The following is a 16,090-nucleotide window of genomic DNA, read 5'->3' on the forward strand; positions in this document are numbered from 1 at the left end:
GAGTGTATTAGAAACAGTCTTCGCACACCGTGGCAGCCACAAATTCTTGTTCACAGATGACAAATCTCCTCTCCTGATCATTGTGACATGATGTTGATGGTGTCTGGCCTGCCTTCCCTTCCCAGGACACCCTGCCCCAACAATTTTGCAAGTATGTCATGGAGAATAGATACATAAGACTTCAAATGATCTTTTGAAGAAATTCTGAAAAGCACACATTTGGGGCCTTAGAAAATATCTTAGATATACTGTAGTCAGAGGTATGCAGGTAAATGTTTAAGAACCAGCTCTCCAGGAGAAAAACATACTTTTAAATTTAATCTGTTATTTCTTTAGTCTGGAGAATAGATAATTTAAAAAAATCAACCCCTATTTGTAAAGTTTGCCAATTTCAGATATGTTAAAGCTCACACTAAAAATTTAATAATTGGCCAGGAGCACAAGTTGATGTGGGCATACCTTCTCATTGGAGCAGAAGTTCTTGGTGAGTAGGGATTGTTTTTTATGTTTGTATCCCTAGCACTTAGTAAACCATCGAGAATAGAGAGGGCACTCAATAACTGCTGGTTAATTGATTTTTTACAGGTGATGTTCGAATAAACGAAGTAATTTTTTTTTCTGAGATCACAATAGAGTCAGAATTATAACCTTGCCCTACCCCTAATCTGGACTCTTCTTATTATAGCATAGGTTTAGTCTTGGAAGGGAATTTAGAGATCATTAGTTCAACCTTCCCATTTTACAGATAAAGATACTTTCCCACACAGAAGGGAAGTGACTTATCCAAAGTCACATTGCTGGTAACTGACAGAGCTAGGATGCAAAGCCAGGTTCTCTGATTCTAAGACCAATGTTCTTTTCCTTACTTACACCAATGGACATGGGCTTCCCTTTCTTCATCACTATTCCCCATCACCTCCCCCAGGACTGTGAAATTTCTGTAAAGGGTCTGCAAAGCTATATACAAGTGCAGATCAAAGTAGATTTATCTTTTGTAGATGGAAAAATGCAACTGGTACATATATGTATCACTTTTTGAATAGTCATAGCTGCAGTTAAATTTTTATTTCAAAATGTTATCAAGTTTATAATAATTTTTAGTCATTATGTATTTTCTTAACTAATGGGTACTACTACTACTGTCTCCATTCCATGTGGGAAGTTATATATTTTAAATTTTAAATTAAATTAAATTTAAAGTAACTTAAATTCTAAAAAGTTCTACACATTGAAAAGTCTGGGAGTCACTGAAGCTACAGCAGCATGGCTCTCACAAGCTTTCAGAGACTTAAGGAGAGTCAGCAGTCATCTGGTCCAATAACACTTACAACAGAAAATCCCTCTGACAATATCCCTAACAAGTAACTGGTCATCCTTGATGACTTGGGTCTTGGTTTTTCTTCTTCTATCCTTACCCCTCTGAAGGACTCTTGTCTTACACTGTCCCCACTTTTTCATGTGAACTAAATAAGGCCGTGTCTTGGGCTGTTTACAACATGTCCCATCCCTTTGCCAGTGAAGGGCCCTCTTTTCATCTCAGCGGTAGAGCAATAGAACAGAGTGCTGAGACTAAAGTCAGAAAGATGAATTCAAATTTACAAGCAGTGTGACTTTGGTCAAGTTTGCCCTGGTTTAATCAACTGTGAGTATCAAATGAGAAAAGCTTTGGAAAAGAGCTTAGCACAATGCCTAGCACATAATGGACTCTATATAAATGGCTTTAAGTGCTATACACATAGTACCTCATTTGGTCCTCACAGAAAGCACACAACAACCCTGGAGAGGGATAGGTAATATTACTCCCATTTTACAGATGAGGAAACTGAGGCAGAGAGCAGTTAGTTGACTTGTCTAGGATCACACAGCTAGTAAACGTCTGAAGCAGGCTTTGAGGTAGGCTGAATCAGATTTTCCTGACTCCACTCACTCTATCACCTACCCATCATGAAAAACAGAGCCCAGAAAAGAAACCCTTAATCCAGCCTGGTAAGTGTAAGGGTTCACATGCCCTCAAACATTTAGGAAATCTAGCTGAGCTGATGAAGAGGACATGGCAGTGAATATACTTCCTGGGGGGCTGTTGGATTTGTGGCTGTTCTGCAGTGGCAGATGCTGACAACCAGAATACCAGGTTGTTCACAAGTTCTTGGGGTTTAGAGCTGGAAGGGGTCTTTTTGGAGTGGCAATTAAAAAAAAAAACCCAAAACTTGTAGCTACTCTGACTGGTGAATACATTGAAATCCTCTCTCAAGATCAAGAAGTCAAGAAGTAGAACATTATTTGTCTCCATTTTGTCAAAAGTGTTTTTCTGACCACTTAAGACAGGTAGAAAAAGACTAACAAAGGATATTAAATCAGTCTAAATTAGTGGATGATTTGGGAGAACAAGAGCTTAGTTCAAACTAAATTGGTATTAATTTTTTCCTTCTTCTATAAAGTCTGACTTCAGAGATAGTTGAAAGGATAAGTCTTTAGAGATGATAGTACAGTCCCCTCACTTTACGAATGGAGAAAGTGAGATCCACAACAGGGAAGAGACTACTCTAAAGTCCCACATGTAGAAAGTAGAGGAGTTAGTATTGCAACCCAGGTTTATTGGTTCTAGTATCACCATGTCTTATTAACCAAGGTGACCAGCATGGGCTCCAATGCTGATAGAAAAGTAGTATTCTGAATACTAATAATTCTGCAAATCATGAGAAAAAAAAGAGCACTAAATTTGGAAGTGAATTTGAATTCTAACCTTGTCACCCAGTGCTTGTTGGACTCTAGGCCAGACAGTAAACTTCTATTGACTTCAGTTTCTTCATTCATAAATGGCCATGGAGATCAATTTCAGCACTACATCTAAGATGCATGGCCTCCATAGTCATGTTCTATGATTTTGTGATTATGTTGCCATATTTTCTCTCTATTCTATACTCATGTCGAACCCTTTGTATTTTTATAATGTAATAAAAACAATGACTGGAAAAAAATAATTCTGCAGTTAGAATAGTAGTCAGTATTGTTGATAGAATTGTGAACTGATCCAACCATTCTGCAGAAAATTTGGAACTATGCCCAAAAGGCCAGAAAACTATGCATACCCTTTGATCCAGCAATACCACTACGAGGTCTGTATCCCAGAGAGATCACAAAAAAGGGCTCACATGCACAAAAATGTTTATAGCAGCTTTTTTTGTGGCGGCAAAGAATTGGAAATTGAGGGGATGCCCATCAATTGGGGAATGGCTTAACAAGCTGTGGGATGTAATGGAATACTGTTGTCTATAAAAAATGGTGAACAGGTAGATTTCAGAATATCTTGGACTTACATGAATTGATGCTGAGTGCAGTGAGCAGAACCAGGAGAACATTGTATATGGTAACAGCAATATGTGTGATGATCAACTTTCAATAGACTTGGCTCTTCAATGCAATGATCTAAGATAATTCCAAAAGACTCATGATGGAAAATGCTATCCAGATCCAGAGAAAGAACTATGGAGTCTGAATACAGATCAAAGTATTTTCTCTTTTTTGTGTTTTTCTTTCTTGTGGTTTTTCCCTTTTGTTCTGATTCTTCTTTCGCAACATGACTAATGTGAAAATGTTTAATATGACTGTACATGTATAGCCTATATCACAGTGCGTGCTATCTTGGGGAGGGGGAAGGGAGAAAGGGAGGGAGAAAAAAAAAATTAGAACTCAAAATCTTAAAAAAATGAATGTTGAAAACTATTTTTAAAAGTAATTAGAAAAAGCAAAAACAAAGTGGGGGAGAAAGAACAGTAGTTCGTTCAGCAAACTGGGATGTTTGGCCCTCATCATTTTGAAATTTTTTAGCTGAATTCTTACAGCACTGTACATGAGACACATATCCATTAGCTACAGGTCTGTAACAGGTCTATTTGCCTTCTGTTGAAAAACTAATAGTGGTCTGAAGGGGGAATGAACTGGATGTATTGATCACCGATACTCAACACAAGAGTGAGAAACCTGTGACTTTGAAGCCATATGTGGCCTTCCAGGTCATTGAGTGCAGCTTTTTGACCGTTTTACAGAACAAATCCTTTTATTAAGGAGATTTGTTCCGTGAAGTTTGGATTCAGTCAAATGGCCACACCTGAGGACCTAGAGGGTTACATGTGGCCTTGGGGCTGCAGGTTCCCCACCCCTGCTCTAACAGAATTACCATAGGCAACTTATGTTAATGGCTGGTTTCCAAAGAATCAAAAAATAATGAAATTCATTTGCACTGACAGCCATGCTGACCACCATCTCCCAGAGGCTTGAATGCTCTCTATAGAAGGAGCTGGTAATTTCTGGATCAGTTTGGTGGATTCATTTATTTGGCCACCACAATGGGGAAGTGATTATCTTTGGATCACCCAACCTAATAACACTTGAAGACAGTCTGAGGCAGGTATGGATTTCCACAGTTTAGAATGTTGTTGTTGTTGAGATGTTTTCAGTCATGTCCATCTCTTCAGGACCCCATTTGGTGTTTTCTTGTCAAAGATAGTGGAGTAGTTTGCCATTTCCTTCTCCAGCTCATTTTACAGATGAGGAAACTGTTAGGGTTAAGTGACTTCCCCAGGGTCACAGATAGTGTCTGAGACCACATTTGAACTCAGGAAGATGGGTCTTCCTCACCAGGCCCAGCGCTCTATCCATTGCGCCACTAGTCAGTGTGATATAACAGAAAATAATAGTGGATTTAAAGGGCCTTAGTTTGAATCTCAGTCTTAGTGCTTGGGGCAAGCTAGGGCTGGGGAGATGTCAAGTTTAGAAAAGCCCTCCTCAGGGAGCTTACAGTCCCATACAGGAATGAGAAATAGCACTCTTCAGGTTTACAATAATAATGTGCAGTGAAGATAAACATTCGAACATAAGCAACTCCATTTTTTGACCTTGACATAATTGACTCTTTTATAAATGGAGTTCATTTTAGGACTAAATTTTTTAGTTGCTGATAAGCACCTGTATTTACATAACTAAAACAAATTGTTTTGTTAGTGATAAGCATATGTGCTGTTCAACTGTAGTCACATGGATAATCTCTGAAGAATTAATGAAGATAGGAGACCACTAATAAAAAATGCTTACAAATAGCTTTCCATTGGAAGTTTCCTTTCATCAAAAATTTAGATAATGAACTACCAAAGACAGGCATTTGTTACTTGTGTGATGATTTATCAATCAGAATTAAAGGGTAGCTTGTTAACGGTAACTAGAGCCTTTAAAAAAAACCCACTGGAAACCTCATTCAATAGCTTGATCCTGGGGAGTCACTTGAGCAGATGCTTGTGTTCCCTTGTTCACCTTCTTCCCATTCCTCACAAGTTTCAAGCTTTCCCATGTTGACTTGACTCGATAACAGCAGTGATTGGCAGAGACTCACCAGACCATTGCTTCAGAGAGAGAGGAGACACATGGTCTCTAGCAGGTACGTGAAGGAATCTTGCCTTGTATACTGGTGTTATGACAAGCTTACCTGGAAGCCCTAGGAATCAGGTTGCAAGTTTGTTCCTGGAGGGGTTGGTATTATTTGTAGTGAATAAAGAGTGATTGCATCCACTAGTGATTGTACCCATAGCCCCGCAATCTGGAAAATCTGTGAAAAAAGTTTTGGCTTTCTCTCTGTGCTAGAGAAGAAGTCTGAATTTTTTCTTTTTCTTTTATGGAGTGTTTACAATACCTTATTGTAAAATTTGGGTTGATATATACAATACTATACTTATATTTTACGTACTTTTGAGTCTCACTTTTTCTGTGTCATCTATGGCTTCCACAAAACTCCTCCAAATTCCCATTTAAATTCTTATGCCAACCTGTGATATCAAAACCCTTCAATGGGGAAAGTCAGAATGTGGAAGGGATGACTGTAATTGTTCCAAGACGACTCAGTTGAAGGAACAAGGCAAAGCAATTCTGCAGAAAAGAATGCACGTTTATTTGCAGTAAAAATCATGATTTGAAAAAAATCTATTGGCAAAATTACATTTCTGTTTGCTTGAGGGCATTAATGGGGTGTGCTGTCACTGAAAAATCCCTCACCTGCATGCAAAGGGCTTCTCAGTCACAGCGACTTTCCTAACGCAGGATGATAAACTACTCCTAGAGGACTCCCCAGCTGCCAGCTATAAACTATTCCACAATCCCCCTTGGCCCCCTATCTCTCCCTCCCTGGTTAGTGCAATGCAAAGAAACAAAAATCCCAAGGCATTTACATGATTATTTCCTATTTCTGCACATCCTCACTTACAACTTTGACTCGTTTCATGATGAACTAAAATATATATACAATTTTCTTGCCAGCATAAAAACATTTTTTCCCTTATTCACAGATATATATCATGGCATTTGGAGAAATAATTACAAACTTTTTTCTTTAAAAACAAAAAAATAAAACAGAACGAGTTTCTTACAACAGTAAACACAAAAGAAGATCCTTCCTAATCTCTGTCCCTTCCCACCCCACCCTATCACTCCCCTCTCAGGAATGACGGATTCCATTCAGCCAGATTCCTGTCTCAGAGTTGTCCATCCCTGGAAAAGTGCACCAAAGGACTCAGGGGACAGGGAAAAGAAGCAGTCTTGACTCTGGGATGCTCATTTTGAGGGCTAGAAGTCTCCTTGACACATCCATCTTTACAAATGTTTTTCTAAATATCTCACAAGTTCACGGGTCTTTGGAGGATGTTTTTCCATCATCTTCCTGATACTATACCTCCTCCCTCTACCTCCTGGATAAAAGGAATGTATGATTGGTCCAGAAATGGTCACAGTAAATGGAGAAATGAACCAACCAGACTAATTGCCAGTCAGTTAGCACCAAACAGCAGCAGGGGCTAAAACAACCAAACAGCTCCCCCCCACCCCCACCTCTTTGAGATCCCCCTCCCAGGAGGAAGATCAGTGAGCATTTAAATCCCTTCTCTTCACCATCTCCCTCCTTCCCTCAGTCTCCCCCTCTCCCATCCTCCTAGTGGCTGAATGAAAGACTTCGGTCATACCTTGAGACCAGTGTGGGATAATTTTTCTGCCAGCAGCTTTGGCACAAAAAAAGATCAAGCAAGGTAACCCCTCCCAGTCTCAGACAAGGTCAAGAAAAAGAAACAGATGGGGCAAACTTCAGGGGCTTGCCTTTCTGCCAGATCTGCCCCTGTCCCTAAACAGTGCAGTTTGGTACCATGGAAAGAACATAATTGAGAGTCAAAGGACCTGGGTTCTAATCCCAGTTCTGCTCCTTATTACCTGTGTGACCTTTGGCAAGTTATTTGATTTCTCTGGGGTTCAGTTTCTTCATCTGTAAAATGATGGAACTGGATCTAATTGATCTCTAAGGTCTCTTCTCAGCCCTAAATTTATTATTCTAGCGTCCTTTAGAGCAAATGATTGACTAAGACTACAGGTACAGAGGCTGGAGGTGGGAGGAGACAAGAAGCATTAGAAGGTGGAATGGGGAATAACCATTCACAAGAGCACTTATCTGACATGAGCTAAAAGAAGACCCTGGGTTGGGGGACTGAGAGAAGCCCCAGAAGGAAAGAACTTTGTTGAGATAAGGGGGGGACAGCCAAGTATTAGGGTATGGAAAAATGGAGCAGTCTAAGAAATCACTTTGAACCATGCTGAAAACACCCAGGGATTGCTATTTTGGGGGGGAGGCCCCCATGGGGGATCCCCATGGGAGTTGTGGGGCCCCCCTGTCTAAAAGCAGCCAAGTCTCTAACATAAGAAAACCATCATTTTCTCCCTTAGCTCATTTAGGGACTCAGTTTCTGTTTGCCAGTTTGTAGGAAATAAGATATAAATACATTCTAGGTACTTCCGCAGAAGGAAAACAAGTGTTTTTTGTTGCTGCTGCTGTGTGTGTGTGTGTGTGAGGGGAGACAATATTTGATGCAAATATAAGCAGTACCATTGACAGGAGTTTCAGCATCTTGAAGCTCCCTTCATTTCCCCGACTTCCCCCAGGGAAAGGGCTCTTCCTGTGGCAGTTGGGTTTTTCTTTCCCTCTCTCACCCTCCCTAGCCCAGAGGAAATCCAAGGCAGACCATTTTTAAAATAAACAGGGAATAGGTGACCTCTCAGCTTCCTCCAGCTTTAAATCTATGATCCAATGATAAGTCAATATTACACAGATAACACTTTCAAATGGTCACCTTCCTTCTCTGCACAGCAGTCTCCAGGCTCCAGGCTCTTCCTTCAGCAGCTACAACTTGGGACTTGGTTGGTCATCTGGATGGAGGCAGTATAAGTGGGGGATCCTTCATCCTGAAGCACTAGGTGTCAGAGTTAGCAGCAAGTGAAGATGCCAGGGAGAAGGCAAGGAGAGTTCATCAAAATCTTCTGCCAGTCCTCATTTCAGGGACTTTCCCACACTGTCCTCTGACTCTGCAGATGCCATCACCAAGAGAACACTGGATTTTCTTCCTTGGTCCCAGGTGCCCCTCTGGAGTAGCAAGTCTGGCAACGGCCAACGATCAACTTCCAACAATGTAGTCTCTGGGCTCAGAAAGGTTCTGTGTTTTCCCTTCTCTGGGATGGTGGGTAATGCTGTAGCAATGTAATCTGAGATACACTGTTAAGTTTTATATACAAGTCCTGTACCCTGGGATGAGTCACCAATGGCAGATGACTGATTTGCAGATGGTTTGCATTTAGTATCTTGTCCCCCTCCCCCCAACCCTTCCCCCACCCCTTCCGGCTGTTTAATAGTGGAAGCTTGGAGGACGTTTCCCTCTGAATTAACTAGAGGTTTCCACTTGCTCTAGGGAGACTCTTCTGAGAGAATCCATGGGCTCTGCCCCTGATTCAGCTGTCACTGCACACCCTCCTCTTCCACATACGTTGATGGAAACCAGCCAATCTGCAAAAGACACAGTAGTCACCATGGCATGAGAGAGTATAGAGATATAAGAGACCACAGAATCCGGTCTACACTATCAAAGGGCTGATAACTTTTTATTCTCTATAGGAGTCTTTAAATCTCAGAAAGGCTCTCACATGGAAGAGGGAGACTCATGCTATGGAGCTCCAGAGTACAGAACTAGGCTCAACAGGCATTGGAAGGTATAGGGAGGCAGATTTCAACTCAATAAAAGGAAGGTTTTTTCCCAGCAGGTGTCTGAAAACAGAATGGGCTGCACTACAAAGTAGTGAGCTCCCTGACACTAGAGGTATTTGAGGAAGCAAAGATGACCATGTACATTGGAGTTGGAAAGGACCTCAATGCTCAGCTAGTGTAATCTCTCCATTTTACAGATGAAGAAACTAGAATTTGGAGAATGCAAGTGATGGCAGAGGTCATCTGGTCTAACCTGTATCTCAATAGGAAAAGCCTTCTTTCTAAAGGGGATTCAGCCTCCATCTGGGTGCTTCTGAATGAGGAGGAGGAAGTGACTATCTCCTGATGCCATCCATTCTGGGTTTTTTTGTGATAGCTCTAATTTTTAAGGGATTTTCCCTTACATGGAGCTCAATTTGATGCTGGTTGATCATACCCATAATCCTTGTATACATTTTCAAGTGCTGGAAAACCAGCAGAGCTATGTCTGTTCCAAGTTGGGGAAAATCTACAGAAGTACTGAGTCTGGACCACAAATATCTATAGGCCCTATTCTCGGGATGCTTCCAAGTCCAGACAAAGTATCCTAGTTTTAGGGCCATTCTACAGAACTCTAGAAACAGGTGATTTTTTTTTTTTGGAGGAGGAAGGCTAGGCAATTGGGGTTAAGTGACTTGTACAAGGTCACACAGCTAGTAAGTGTCAAGTGTCTGAGGCCAGATTTGAATTCAGGTCCTTTTGACTCCAGGGCCAATGCTTTAAGGTGATTTTAATAGTGTGAGGTTTCCTTTTTTTTAAAGTCACCAAGACAAGATTCTCCTTACATCTTAAATGCCAATGCACCCCAAGGCTTCCTTTCTCCAGGCCCCCAGTTCCCTTAGCCAAGCCTCACAGGCCACACCTGACAGCAGCCCACCAGGAAGGGGAAGTAACAAAAACACTGAACTAGGACTTTAGGTTCCATACTTTGGGTCCTGGCTCTGCCGCTGACTTAGCTGGACAATGTTGGACAAGGCACTCGTGATCATGGCATCATAGGTCTAGAAGCTGGAAGGGACCTTGGAGTTATTGAGTCCCACAGAGCCCCAGAAAGTGTAGTGACTTGTCCAGGAATCAAGTAACAGAATCTGAGTTTGAACCCAGACCCTTTGGCTCCAGCACTCCTTCCATTATCCCATGGGGTTGTGTAACCACCTTGAGCCTCATTTATACAATGTGATAACACTTATCCTGCTTCACACTTCAAAAGAATTTGGGGGATTAAATGAGATATGACACTCTTTCGAAAATATAAAGAACTTGGAGTAGCTAGGTGGTACAGTGGAAAAAGTACTAGCCCTGGAGTCAGGAGGACCTGAGTTCAAATTCAGCCTCAAGTAGTTACTGGCTGTGTGACCTTGGGCAAGTAACTTAACCCTAACTGCTTAAAAAAAAGTAAAAAGAACTACACAAATGTAAAGTGATAGTAATGACCACAGTCACAGCTGGTTTTTATATAGCACTTTAAGGAAATTTACAAAAATTATCTCATTTGATTTTCATAACAACCCTGGTAGGTTAGTGCTATTATTTGCTGCATTTTATAGAAGAAAAAAACTGAGGCAAAGAGAGATTAAATGACTTGCCCAGGATCCTTTAGCTTGTAAATCTCTGATGCAGGACTTGGAATCAGGTCTTCTTGACTCCAAATCAATATTCTATCACTACACTGCCCTCACTCATCCTTTTCTACTCCTTTTCCACTCACCCCCAAAGGGTACCTGATGCTAGGGTGTGCTTTCAGGCCAGGTCAGCTTATGCAGTGAAGCCTATTACTCTGCATAAGGCCTTTTACACACAATCAGCACTTAGGAAGGGAAAGAAGTTGGAAGAAGGGAAGGAGGAAAGGAAGGAAGGATGAAAGGAAGGAAGGAAAGAAGGAAGAAAGGAGGGGGGGAAGGAAGGAAAGACTTATTAAGTGCTTACTATATGCTAGGCACTGTGCTAAGCATTTTACAAACATTATCTCATTTGATCCTCATAACAACCTTGTGAGGAAGGTGCTATTATTATCATCCCCATTTTAGAGTTGAGGAAACTGAGGCAGACAAAAGTTAAGTGACCTGCTCAGGGTATTACAGAATACTAGGAAGTATCTGAGGCCAGAATAAGCTCGGATTTTCCTCACTCCAGGACCAGTGCTTTATCCTGGGCACCACCTAACTGTTTTTCTAGGGAGCTGGTATTTGAATCAGTCCATGCAATGTACTTCTAAGCTCTGCCTGGTGAACCTGAAAGATGGCCTTACCCTCCCATTGGTCTCTCCCTTCCACCAGCCCTGGTCACCACCAATCCTGCTGTAAATCTTCACCACATCACCCTCTCGAAGCGAGAGCTCCCGCATGTCTCTGGCTGCAAAGTTGTACCTGGCCACGGCTGTACCAATGACACGGGGAGTGAACACTAGGAAGAGGAAAGATGGAAATGTTAAGTAATTAGCCAATCTGGGGTCAGCCTCCACTCTGAGCAAGAATGGTAGGGTATCCAAGCTGAGCTCTCTCTTCCCTATCCCTATGCTCTAATGGGCATTGATACCATGAACTGGAGCTCCCAGCCCCTTGAAGTCAGCTTACTCTTCTGATGCCAGAGTTCATCACCAAAATGGGTTATGGAGAAGAAAATCCACCTTGTACCTGCTCCTCCCTCAGACCTGAGTGGCATGATGGGAAGCAGAATGAACTAATTCCATGTAGAAGCAAAGGTAAGGAGTAGAGTAAGGCATATTATTTTAGGGGAAAAAAACAACTGGTTATTTCACTCTGGGCTCAGATAGATCAGGACTAAGTTTTGAGCTCTGGTAGCAGAGGCATCTCAGCCAGCAAGGTTCCCCAGATCTTATCCTTGCTTGCTTGCTATGCCTGGTACCACTCCTCTCACTCTAATTCCTTCAGACAAATTTAATGGGTCCCTAGTATGGTGCTACAGAAAAAAACCCAGAGCAAGGAATCAGGACACCAGGGTTCTAGTTTCCACTCTGAAAATAAACCATCTATGGGCATACCACTTATCCTCTGGGACTTCAGGTTTCCCTTCTGTCAAATGAAGGGTTTAGACTTGGAAAACCTTTAAAGTTCTTTCTGTTTCTGACTTTCTAAAGTGCTACAAGTCATGCTATCCCTCTTCTCCCTTTCTAGATGGCCCTTGGTTCTTTTCTCAGGTACCTGATTCAAAACTCATCAGGGAGGATGACTGTGTTATTGACATAATTAGGGGAAAATGATCATCTAAGTGATGACGACAACACAGATGGGCGTGGAGTGAGGTGGGTGGTAATGGTAGTTATGATTGGGCTGGTCACAGGCCAAGCTTGAAACCCATCCTTAAATTTAATCCAATAATGGCCACGTCTTTTTCTCCTCCCTTCCAAGAATGTGTTGCATTTTTCATAGTCTTATTCCCTCTGATTGTCTTAGGTTTCCAAAGTGGGCAATACCACCCCCTGGGGGGCACTGGAATGATCCAGAGGGGCGCTAGTAACTTTAGGTGCAATTGGGGGGCATTGAATAAAAATAAAGGGGCAGTGGAAGCATAAAGAAAGCAGAGAAGAAAATTTTTAAAAACTGTTTATACATGTTTCATCTGTTGTATAACAGAGTTAAAGTCAAAGTTACTTTCCAAATAAATATACAAAATGCAAGTTATAAGTGATGAGTGGTTTAGTCTGCCAACAAGTCTTAACAAGCAGGTGTTGGCAGGTGAGTATGTCACACATTGTCAGAAAGTCCAACATACATCAGCAGGAATATGTGCATGTAATGTTTTGTTTGCAACATGATACTATACAGTTACATGACACAATATTGTATCATCAAAATTTCAATGCAGGAAAAACCCCACAAATTTACAATAAATTATTAAATTTAAGATGCATCATTTAAAAAAATTATATAAAGTTTTGAAATTACACAAATTTCAAAAAAAAAACCAAACCAAAACACACAACCCCAAAACAAAAACAAAACCATTAAAAGGTTAAAGAAAGTCGATTTCCAGGGCAGGGTGCTGAGTAATTTTTTTTTAAAGGGGGAGGTAGGCCAAATAAGTTTGGGAACCTCTGGTTAAATGCTAGAGTGAAAAATATCTCCTGTCCTAGGTAAAGGGAGGACCCCTAAAGTGGCATCATTAGGGCTGTCCTGGCTTTCAAGCTCGGGCCAGTGGCCTGATGACCCACCGGCAGGCTCTCTGCCGGCCAGCAGCGACTGGTAGATGGAGGTGAAGTTTTTCTCCCACACACCCTAGGCAGCTATACCTGACCAGAAGGGTGTGGAGGAGCTCTGGGAGGCAAAGCCGAGGCCCTGAGGACTGAGAAAAGAAAAGTTGTAGGAAGCACAGGAAGCTGCAAAAAGGTTAAGAGAACACATAAAAAGGGAGGAAGAAGGAGAATCAATACAAAAAATTTATTATTTTAAAATTAAAGTCATCAAGGCAAAAGAAGTGAATCAAAGGTTTCCCTGGGATTCCTCGTGGAGAGGAGCTGCTCCCTGGAAAGGAAGTTTAAAAGTGTGGTAATTCTCTACGGTTAGCTCTCCTGGCCCTTCACCCAAATTGCAGCAAATATAAATGTTACCCGGCTCTCTATGCCTGGGGAAAAGCTTTATAAAATCTCAAACCACTGGAGAAGCGTAAACTATTATTTTTATGACATTAGAGGTGGCAATGATACAATAGAGAGAGCTCGAGACTTCAAAATCAGGAGACCAGGATTTGAGTCTCAGAATAGTTGTGTAACTTTGGCTGAATCACTTAACTTCCTGAGCCTCAGTTTTCTCATTCACAAAACGGGGCTAGTTAAATTTGTGCAAGCTACACCTCAAAGGAATGTTACAAGGAAGTAAGTGTTTAAACCCAAAAGTGTTACAAATTATGTTACCATTATTATTTATGGCATCCAGACTCCTAGACTTACAGTGGCCATGTATTCCAGACATAGGGGTGTCCCTCCTTTGAATTCTGCTTCTAAATTCTGGGGACTGGTAATCTTTCTGCCTTAGTCTCGGGTCTGAGTGTAGTAAGAATAATGACCAGAGGACCATAGACACAAAGGTCCGGAGTTAGAAGGGACCTTCAAGGCTGAAGCAAAGAAAAGCCAAGTGACTATTCCAGAGATGCAGCTAGTAAGTGTCTGAAGGTGGATTTGAACCTGCCTCCTGCCTGCATTTTGTCGTGATATCTCCTTAATGAATCTCTCCAGATGACACCCTCCTTCTCTTTGCCTTGTCTCATCTTTTCCCTCCACTCCTTTTCTAGAACCCCATATGTGATGTCTTCCCCCATTAGAATATAAGTTCTTCTAAAGTAGGAATTCTACATATTTTTTAGCTTGAATTTATTTTCTCAGCACTTAACGCTGTGTTTGGCAGATTAAGTGCTTAACAAATGTTTTATCAGTCTGTCCTTCTCTCTGGAACCACATCTCATAATTCAGTTATCATGAACTTTGTAGGCCCTCATGTGTACCCTCAGCCTAAGCTGGGGGCCCATCTCACTCGCTATATGCTTGCTGATCTCTCTAAAGGAGGATTATGTAGAAAAATGAGCACCTGCACAGTACAACTTAAGTCATCTGTATCCAGGGACTCTGACCACATCAAAAAGGGAGCCAGCACTGGGTACTAAGGCTTACATCTTTCAGAGAAAAGCCTAGCTAAGTCAACCATTTAAACTCAAGCATATCTTTGTGACTTTCCATTGCTGCACTGGAAATGTTCCTTTCTCACCTTTCTTTCAAGGTCAATGCATCAGAAATCCTAATTTTATGAGAGGCAATATATATCCTGAAACTTAAAAGGGGAACTCTTGCTGAGGGTTTTAGGGTACATAGCTATAGGACCCCACAAGATGTTATCAGAGTATCAGAAACACTCAGAGGAGCAGAGAGGAATGCTCTTTTCAGCATGTTGTGGGTGGAGGGGAACACTCAGCATGCCTTACCTGGTGACCGGGTGGAGGCTCTCGAGGCTGAGCGTTCTCGAGATTTGTAAGGGTACTTCAGAGTGGTGTCCAGTTGTTTAAAACTCTCCTTCAGTGAGTGGCATTGGTAATACTCTACCAACTCCTGCCAAAATAAACGTTGTCACAGTGCTTATGAGCCCAGCACCAAAGACAGACCAGGTTCTCTCTTCTGAGCATTTCCCAAGGTATGCTCTCCCAGGAGGCTGTCCCTGACTACTGCAGGCTGCACTGCTTTCTTCTTTCTCTGAGCTCTCTTGGCACATTGAGTCTGTACCACAGAGTAGGGCACACACTTGATAATCTGAGAATAACCAAAACTGTTCTTTTTGCCCTAGCTGACTGTAAGCTAGGGAGAATCAGCTTCATATGCTCCTTACGGCTCTCCTCTTACCCTCTAATTTGACAGAGAAAAGCACAGGGCTGGATCCATAGTAAATGTCTAGTAGAAATCATTTCACTGAAGGGCCATGATGTTTTGGTGGTGCCTTTAAGGGCTTTTTGGCCATGGGTCTTTTCCCTTGAGAAGATAGCCTCCATGATGGATCAGTGGCAGAGTCATATGCAGCTGGACTTCAGAAACATGCCCACCCATCCTCCACTTCAGGAGTAAATCTAGTCAGATTTTTAAAGGGGGATCATTGTCAGAATTTTCTGACTTTCTAAGAAGGGTTCTAGGACCTGCCTGGAGGTTTGTGACTCTTGAGTTTTTTGGGTTTTTTGCCAGGAAAGTTCTCATTTTATTGTAGCCAATTATTCTACATTTCCAGTGAATGGGTCCCTCCAGAATGAAGAGTACGCTTGCTCAAACAAATGCAACACTTTTCATGCTGCTCCCAATTCAAAATCCCCTCCTTGTGATTCTTGAGTCTTAAAGCATTCTGAACATGGAGTATGGCATAGTAGAACCTTGTGAGGAGGTCCTGGGGATGGAGGAGAATATACATATCAAGAACACTCAGTGAGAAAATATCCTACATCTGTAGGGCCATGAAATGATCTGTAGGATTTTCTAAGTAGAATTAGATTTTTCTTTCTTTTTTA

The 16,090-nt window shown here is 41.7% G+C and overlaps 1 protein-coding gene across 3 annotated transcripts in view; it reads right to left on the reverse strand.

Moving 5' to 3' along the window:
• Positions 1 to 5,914: 5,914 nt before the first annotated feature.
• The window catches only part of VAV2 (vav guanine nucleotide exchange factor 2), a 462,307-nt gene continuing 452,131 nt past the window's right edge, over positions 5,915 to 16,090 (reverse strand). For 2 of the 3 annotated variants that reach the window (XM_072632887.1, XM_072632888.1), the window contains 3 exons: positions 15,029 to 15,152; positions 11,346 to 11,500; positions 5,915 to 8,860 (listed from right to left, as the gene is read on the reverse strand). In XM_072632887.1, the coding sequence (XP_072488988.1) occupies positions 8,813 to 8,860; positions 11,346 to 11,500; positions 15,029 to 15,152 (327 nt within the window). In that variant the 3' untranslated portion in view covers positions 5,915 to 8,812. Of the gene's footprint in view, positions 8,861 to 11,345; positions 11,501 to 13,346; positions 13,434 to 15,028; positions 15,153 to 16,090 lie in introns of all 3 variants that reach the window. The other variant, XM_072632889.1, reaches the window with a different exon arrangement.

Source organism: Notamacropus eugenii, chromosome 1 (genome assembly GCF_028372415.1).
Source record: "Notamacropus eugenii isolate mMacEug1 chromosome 1, mMacEug1.pri_v2, whole genome shotgun sequence".
Lineage (NCBI taxonomy): Eukaryota > Metazoa > Chordata > Mammalia > Diprotodontia > Macropodidae > Notamacropus > Notamacropus eugenii.